The sequence below is a fragment of the Sinocyclocheilus rhinocerous genome, unplaced genomic scaffold (genome assembly GCF_001515625.1).
Source record: "Sinocyclocheilus rhinocerous isolate Xijiao unplaced genomic scaffold, SAMN03320098_v1.1 scaffold1201, whole genome shotgun sequence".
NCBI lineage: Eukaryota > Metazoa > Chordata > Actinopteri > Cypriniformes > Cyprinidae > Sinocyclocheilus > Sinocyclocheilus rhinocerous.
The window spans coordinates 905,667-914,235 of record NW_015654059.1 but is presented as its reverse complement, the minus strand read 5'-3'; the positions used below and the strand labels follow the sequence as shown (position 1 = coordinate 914,235).

The following is an 8,569-nucleotide window of genomic DNA, read 5'->3' as shown; positions in this document are numbered from 1 at the left end:
CTAGTGTTGTGGGTGTATTATTGACATGTCAAAGTCTAGACCCTGAATATAAGACGACCGCGTTTTTTCAGATGTATTTCCAAGAAAAAAACATCGTCTTATATTCGGGACAATACGGTAATTTGTTTCTTTGTTCATGTTCTTACTGTATCTTATGTATATAAAAATCACTGCTCGTCTGCAGCTTGCTAAGGATCATGTGGACAAGCTCAAATTCAGACAAATTCTGTTTGGATAAAAGAACACACTGCATTCCAGCATAAGAACCTCATCCCATCTGCGAAACGTGGTGGTAGTATCGTGGTTTGGGCCTGTTGTGCTGCATCTGGTCCAGGATGACTTACATCATTGATGGAACAATTAATTCTGAATTATACCAGCAAATTCTAAAGGAAAATGTCAGGACATCTGTCCGAGAACTGAGTCTCAAGAGAAACTGGGCCATGCAGCAAGACAACGACCCCAAGCACACATGTCATTTTACCAAAGAATGGTTAAAGAAGGATGTTAATGTTTTGGAATGGCCTAGTCAGAGTCTGGACCTTAATTCAATTGAAATGTTGTGGAAGGAGCTGAAGCATGCAGTTCATAGGAGGAAACCCAGCAACAAACAAGTCTGTGCTAAATGTTAATGAATCATTTTGCTAAGTTATTGTCATTTTCTGTGCTATATTTAAAAAAAATATTAAGGCCTTATGTACACATGAACTATGGACAACAATTTTAAAGTTAATCTCTTACCCTTCACAGTTTCCTTTATGCAAAATAAATAGTTAAATACCATGCATAAATGATAGAAATGAAAATGATATAAAAATAAGCATAAAATATAAAAATATAAAAATTCTAGAATAATTACATACATATTATTTTTCAGATTTTAATGCATAACATTTTGTAATAATGAATTACTGAATAATGAATGCTCAAGGTTCCCACATAATGCACAATCTTTATTGGTGATTCACACCACACAGCACTCTAATAACTGATCAAGGATCGTCTGTACCTTATGACAAGGCGTTTTGTAATAAACAGATCACCCTAAATCCCAGTTTAACAGTCACGTGGTGCAAGTAATTACTGATGGGTGACAATTATGGATTATAAGATATAGCCTACAATGAACTGTCTGCAAATACAATGTCAATGTGTATGATTTATGAAATCAAAATGGGTGGGCATAGATTTTGGAGATGAGATGAAATGAGATGAGAAAGAAATTGAGGAGATTTTTGAGGTTCATGCCCTTTTTACAGATTATTCAGTATATCTATGCAGAAAGCGGCTGATGGATGAGGGTCCTGTGTACACATAGGACCAGGTTTTACCTCCCTCTCCGTCCTTCCTTTGATCCCCAAGTAATCACAGCCCTTCCACCATCATGTTCTAGGTGCGGTTTACTTAATGAAAAAATGCTGTGATCTGTAAATGAAAAGGCTTTGGCGGGTCTCTAATCATTAATCCACGCAGGTTAATATCACACATGCCTGGGAATCAATATGGTTCTTCCCTCTGCAAGCAGAGGGAGATTGGACAAAAACTTTTTTCTGTTTTTTTTTTTTTAACTGAATATTTTGAATAAGGTGATTCTCAGCCTTTTCTGTATATTACATAACCCCTCAGTTCACTAGTAATGCTCAGACCAAAAATGTGTTCCTTTCAACTCGTTTAATCTTGATTTTGAACAATGTATCGTTTTATAATTTATCCTAATCAAATATTTTTACATTACATATGTAAAACATTTATGCATTTTTTAAAGTGTGGCTCAGGTGTACATATATTTTTCATCCACACAAATAGGTATTTTCTGTGCTTAAAAAGTGTCATGAAGTGTTAATTAATTAAGGTTATTTTATATTAATAATACAGTCACTATTATTATTATTATTATAAGTAGTAGTAGACTTTAAGGTAAAACTTTTACGGTCATCAAAATATAAAATTTTATATCAACAGATTAATAAACAATAAATATATAAAAATATTATTATTAACAGCAACAACAACAATAATAATAATTATTAATATTGTTAATAATTAATTATTATTAATTTATATGTATTTATTAATTGTATATCTGTTTATAAGTTTTATATTAAAGTCATAATTTCTTTTTTTATAGGTTTAATACCCCCTGGTGTACACTGGTTGGGAATCACTATCCTAAAACCCTGTATGATTGGAAAGCATGAGCCGTGAGTCATGCATGCCGCAGTATCATTTTTATTCAGTGTGAGAGAATCACTATAATGAGACATCTTTCATTCACTCCAGTAATACCTAAGGAAGTGGGCTGGAGAATATTTCAAGGATAAGCTATCTTGTCCTTTGATGTAACGTATGGAAGATAAATGCGCAAGTGGGCATAAACGCAGATTTTTGATAGCCAAGTTAATAATGCAAAGGAGTCTCATATCTAATTTATATAAAGATCAATTGATTTCTGTCTGTGCAGCGATAGTGATTTATTTCACCATTTTGATATGATTAGGGAGGAAAAGTTATTGTAAAATCAAGTCATTTGGGTAAGCGTACTGTGGAGATTTTTCACTTTTCATTTACATTTACATTACATTTCAGTTGAAAACTGTGTTTTTTTTTTAATAAGACCCAATTTATTGTAACAATCTCTGATTCAACCTTTTTTTTTTTTTAGCAGATGTGCTATTGTTCTGATTCAGACTGTACATTTTTCCATGCGTATTGATGTTTGAGTTCAACCAGTAAATAACCTAAATGTTCAGTAGATACCATAATCCACTAATCCAAAGGTTTTGAAGTCATTGGGTCCTCTACACCTTTCAGAAGGCTTTAAAGACTCTTTTTGATGATCAGTGAGATTGATTATATTGTATGTAGGTTAGGATTGATTCTAATTATATACAGAAAAACTTTGTCAGTTTGAATTGAATTTACTAATCATATAATTTATCACAGATAGCAAATTTTGTTTAGTCTCTCAGTTTTCAGTTTCTTGAAATTACTAGGACAAATCCCAGTCCTGCAGTGCCAGTTCTCTGAACAAAACTACCTGAGCACAGAGAATCATCAGTGTGTATTAAAAGATTTTTACCTTGGAAAGGGAATTATTACTCAAAAAAGCATGTGGAGATAAATGTTGCTTTTTTAGTAAGATTACACTGAGATTATCGAAAATTGATTCAAATATGTGACGATTCAAATCGGTTGAGATGCCAAACAAATCGCGATACAATTGGAGTAGGAGTTTATATGAATGTATCTCTGAGGGGAACTGACTATCTTTAGAAAAGTTTGTGGTATTTTCTTTTCACCTTGCCTCTGAACAATGCATATTAAAGTAGCATTCATAAGCGCACCTCTGCTGTGTTTACAGCGGTAACCCAGGAAACACTGTATCATTGCTGTTCATAAGCGCCACCTGCTGTCAGAGAGTGAATCTGCGTCTCATTCAGCTCGTCTGCTGTTTCGTTCAGATGTTTTATGTAGTATAGTTTCACAAAACTAAAGTCAGACCATTCTGTTTTTGCTTCAGAATTAGAAATTATACAGTCTAATTTAGATTTAAAACTACTCATGCTGCATGTATGCTGCATCTTTGTTTGGATCATGATTAAAATCCAGCGGTTGCCCAATTTTAAATGGAAAGAGCACAGACAAAGCCTTAGTTTGTTCATATTAAGAGATTTCTTTTATTTGTGTAACTTGTTTGATTTGGGGTTTGTTTTAAAATTTCAATTTAGTTTTGTTATATTTCAATTTCACAAAGAAACATGCAGCAATAGCCTAATAAAACGACACCTTTTCATTTACTGTATAATGTCTTCAATCTCATTTTGTTAAAAAAAATTGTGAGAAAATCGAATCATGAAATCAAAATTGTGAATCGAATCGTGTTGAGTGAATCGCTACATCTCTAGTAATTAGCATTATCAAATGGCTTCAGACTTGAGAGAACAATCAAAATGGACCCTAATTGCTTTCTTTATACATGTTCCTGGTCTAACTGTGCATAATTCATTGGTGCATTTTAAGAGAAATGTTTGTTTTGTGATCTTTCATCAGAATGTAATAACTTGCTCTGCCTCTGAAACTACTTTCCTTTTTGACTCACTTTACTTAGGAGTTTCAAACTTTTCGATGTGGTGAACCCCCCAAAATGATAAAAAAAATATACGTGTGTATAAAATACAATAAATAAATCCATCATTGCTACTTTAGATGTTAGCTCAAAATAATTGTGATTTATCTCTGATTTCTGACCAGCTTTTACAAGGCAGGATTTTTAGGTAGGGATGCTCCGATCGATCGGCCGGAGATCGGTATCGGCAGATAATCACATTTTATGACTGGATCTGTAATCACTTTGATGACGTCAACGCGTGAGGACATACATGATGTGTGGGGACATAAATGATATGGCGCCACAGTCATGTCATCGCCGGAGTGGAAATGCTATTACGTTTCGAGAAACAATGAAAAATTCGCTATTAGTCGTGTATGTTTTGCATGATGATATGATGAATGGATGGTTCATTTTTAACAGCAGATTCAGTGATGTTAGAGCTGATCTGCGCTAGGCTTGCTGCGATAGAAGGTGTTTTCGGTTATACCGGTGTTAAGCCGCAACACCTTTTACGTCATTTGCCTACCGCGGCACCATCCCCAACCGTCGTTTAGATTTTTTTTATAGTAACAAAAATAATTTAGCCTTTCTTATTTATTTGGTTCCACAGTGTTTGCTGATTTTCAGTTTTATATACCTATTTAAACTTTGTGTAGCCTAAGTAATTTATTTTATTAGGCATATATGGTGTATTTTTATTCGTTTTGTTAATAAAAGTTTTATGAGTTTGACGTTGTTGTTGCTTGAATTGAATCAACACCAAATTGCTGCTAATTTGAAAGTAAAAGTAAAATGTCACACGTCGATTAACCGGTGGGAAAATTTCCTCACTGTCACAACAATAATCTGCGCATCACTGCACATGTCTGTTGCGCGTTATGGCTCCACGGGAACCGGAGCTCATCGCGGCCACTCTAGTCAGTGCTTGTGTTTATACCAGCCAGCTGCGGCACGTTTCTGAAGCGGCTCTCCGCGCTGCTTGGCTAAAAATAGTCTTTTGTGAGTTGTCACAGCGTGGAGGACGGAACAAAACCTCGTCGGAGCCATAAGGGATAACGGTAACATAATACGCTGATCGTGGGCTGCTTTTAAATGAACATTTATTTATAAAACAAAATATCTTCTTGCTTGAAGCATCAGAATCGGTATCCGCCGATCACCATGACAAGAAATCGGTTTTCTTTTCTATTCTATTCTATTCTATTCTATTCTGTTCTGTTCTGAACACCGGACTGAGTTTGAAACCCTTGACTTTGGCCACATGGTAATTACAATAAAACTTCTTTAAAGTGACTTCTTTAAAAAATAACTTAAAATGATCCAACCATCTAATTTCCATATTTCACATGAAAATGAGAGTCTTGACTAATGGGCAAATACAACAATTACATAAGAGATCTTGCTTAATAGAAGCAATAATTATTAAAAACTGTCAAAGTGAAAAAAATGCCGTTTTGACCTGGGTTTAAATTAGAAGTATAATCACAAGTGGATGTCAAATGTAAGATCTTAAAAGGCAGGGTAGCATCTGGTGACAGAGCTGCTTTCATTAGCAGAAGATCCTCTGGCTCTAGTGAGGAGAGCAGTTCTAGATTGCATCCACAGGTTTCCTTGTGCTACTCAAGACCTTTTTAAATCCCACTATCATACAGGTCAGGGATCAGCAATATCCTGGGACTGGGGTAATGGGGGAAGTGGTCCAATCCAGGGAAACGCAATCAAGCCTAGATAAAAGGAAAGGGGGCGTCCATGAAGGAGCAGGTGCATGGGGTGTTTTTTAACTCAAAGCTGTTGTTAAAGAAATCTAACCCCCATCACCTCAGCTGTGATTGCCTGCAAAGATGCGACTGTACACATCAAGCTGCAATTTTGGTGTTTTTATGTGGGAAGATGATAAGGCCGGTTTCCATCTGACAAAGGCTTGATGTTCGGTTTTACAGTGGAAAATGTGGCACTTGCACTTAAGTGCTGAATGGAAAATGCTCTCAAGCAAATGAAAATGACTTTGCAAAGCAAATTAAGCTACATTTACAATGCTACAAATAATTTCTGTAATTGCTGTGCTTTGATTTATTCTGATGACACGGGACTTGTCCCATTTTGACCCATTTCAGAGGTCCTCACTAAATATATATGTATAGTTACAATATTACTTTTTTCTTTTAAAAATATCCTGTAATTTATATATTTAAAGATTATTTTAAAATCACACAAGTCAGTGTTTGTTTAGACATGTCCCAAATTGGGTAACAGGTTTGCAAACCTCATATAAAATGAATGGAAAATAAAACACCTCATGCAAAATTTAGTTTGACCTCTTGAATTTGACTGCAGTCATTTTCTGAAGGTTAAGCACTTCCTTTTACTATTTGTTGAAAATGAGTTTCAAGCCCTATTTTGCAGTCTATTTGAGAAAAAGTGCCATTTAATGTGGATTTAATGTTATTATGCACAGTCCTATTAATAATGTTAAAAGCAAATTAATTCACATCAGTCTATAATTTCTTCCTCAGTGCACCAGATTTGTTTGATGTTAAGCTCCGCGAGGCACATTCTATGATGAATGTTTGTAATAAGAATTTATGATTGTGTGGGTTGGTTGAGTCAGGCAGTCTAATCTCACAGAGTGTAGAGGATACACGTGGAACAGGCAGGGCAAGATGTTTAGTGTAGGCTTGGTCCCTATAGGCTCGGAGCATATGATTCCTTATGCTGCTCTCACCTGCTGAGAACAGCAAACCTGGCACACACTCGACACACAACTGTGCCTCCCTTTCTCTCTTTCCTATTCTCTGTCTTGCATCCTCTCTTGTGGGAAATGGGACCTTGCAGTCAGCAAAATATTCATCAGATAGATCTGCAAAAACACAACACGCTATTAATATAAATGCATGCGAATTGTAGTACACGAAATACAGAAATAATAATTCACAAATGCAGACGGTCCATTGTTAATAATGTTAAAAGCAAATTAATTCACATCAGTCTATAATTTCTTCCTCAGTGCACCAGATTTGTTTGATGTTAAGCTCCGCGAGGCACATTCTATGATGAATGTTTGTAATAAGAATTTATGATTGTGTGGGTTGGTTGAGTCAGGCAGTCTAATCTCACAGAGTGTAGAGGATACACGTGGAACAGGCAGGGCAAGATGTTTAGTGTAGGCTTGGTCCCTATAGGCTCAGAGCATATGATTCCTTATGCTGCTCTCACCTGCTGAGAACAGCAAACCTGGCACACACTCGACACACACCTGTGCCTCCCTTTCTCTCTTTCCTATTCTCTGTCTTGCATCCTCTCTTGTGGGAAATGGGACCTTGCAGTCAGCAAAATATTCATCAGATAGATCTGCAAAAACAACACGCTATTAATATAAATGCATGCGAATTGTAGTACACGAAATACAGAAATAAAAATTCACAAATGCAGACGGTCCATTGTCCTTTTCAATTTTTAACTGACTGAAACTAATAAAAGTTTTCAACAGTTCCCAACAGCTGGATTAACTAGATTTTTTTCATTTTCTGAGAAAATGTGAGTCCTGTTTGTGCACACAAAACTTGCCACTGTAATGCTAGAGTTTTCTGGGTGTTGCAAGGTGTTTGGTTCATATACCCCAAAAAATTCTAGTTCCTGACCTCAAGACTACTAGCTTGCTGACTAGCTTATCTTGCAGAAGTAAATCAGTCATGACTGTCTCGGTTGCTAAGGCATTGTGTTTTTTCTTTGTGTGTGCGTGTGGATGTGTAGGTCTCACCGTCAGGGCCGTGCGTCACAGGCCGTGATGTGGGTAGAGTGTAGGGTGCTGGAGGCTGGCTGTGGAGGCAGAAGGAGGTCCCTACGATCAACGGTCATGAGACTCCTCTGCTCCTTTTGGTTCCTGCTGCTGTTAGGCGCTGGAGGTCTTCTTCTGCTGCACCTACAGGACCTCACAGAGACATTCCAGCAACAAAACCAAGGTTTGTCTAACGTCTTTTAGAGATGTAGAGTTCTGCTTTTTCCGTTTTCATTTTTGAAGAAAGTGTTCACACTATTAAAATGTCTGCCTGGTTGTCAAAATATGTGCTTCATGTGATAGCTTCAAAATTAAGTGCTTTTATTCAAGTAAAAAATAGTATTTAAAGGGGTAGTTCACCCAAAATGAAAATTAGCCCATAAATGACTCACCCTCAAGTCATCCTAGGTGTATATGACTTTCTTCTTTCAGACGAATCCAGTCGGAGTTATATTAAAAATTGTCTTTGATCTTTCAAGCTGTTTCATGGCACTCAGCGGGTGTTGCATGCATCAGTCCAAAAGCACTTAATTAAAAATGCGCCCATCCATAAAAAAAAGTGTCTCACACGGCTCCGGGGGGTGAACAAAGGCCTCCTGTAGCGAATCGATGCGTTTTTGTAAAAAAATATCCATATTCAAAACGTAATAATCACTTTAATCTAGCTTGCGCTCACTGTTGTA

General features: G+C 36.3%; 1 protein-coding gene across 1 annotated transcript in view; it reads left to right on the top strand.

The window, feature by feature from the left end:
- LOC107716655 (carbohydrate sulfotransferase 8-like) overlaps positions 1-8,569 on the top strand; it is a 58,863-nt gene that overhangs the window by 18,494 nt on the left and 31,800 nt on the right. The window contains exon 2 of the mRNA XM_016523151.1: positions 7,862-8,070. Coding sequence (XP_016378637.1) covers positions 7,896-8,070 — 175 coding nt within the window. The 5' untranslated portion in view covers positions 7,862-7,895. The remainder of the gene's footprint in view (positions 1-7,861; positions 8,071-8,569) is intronic.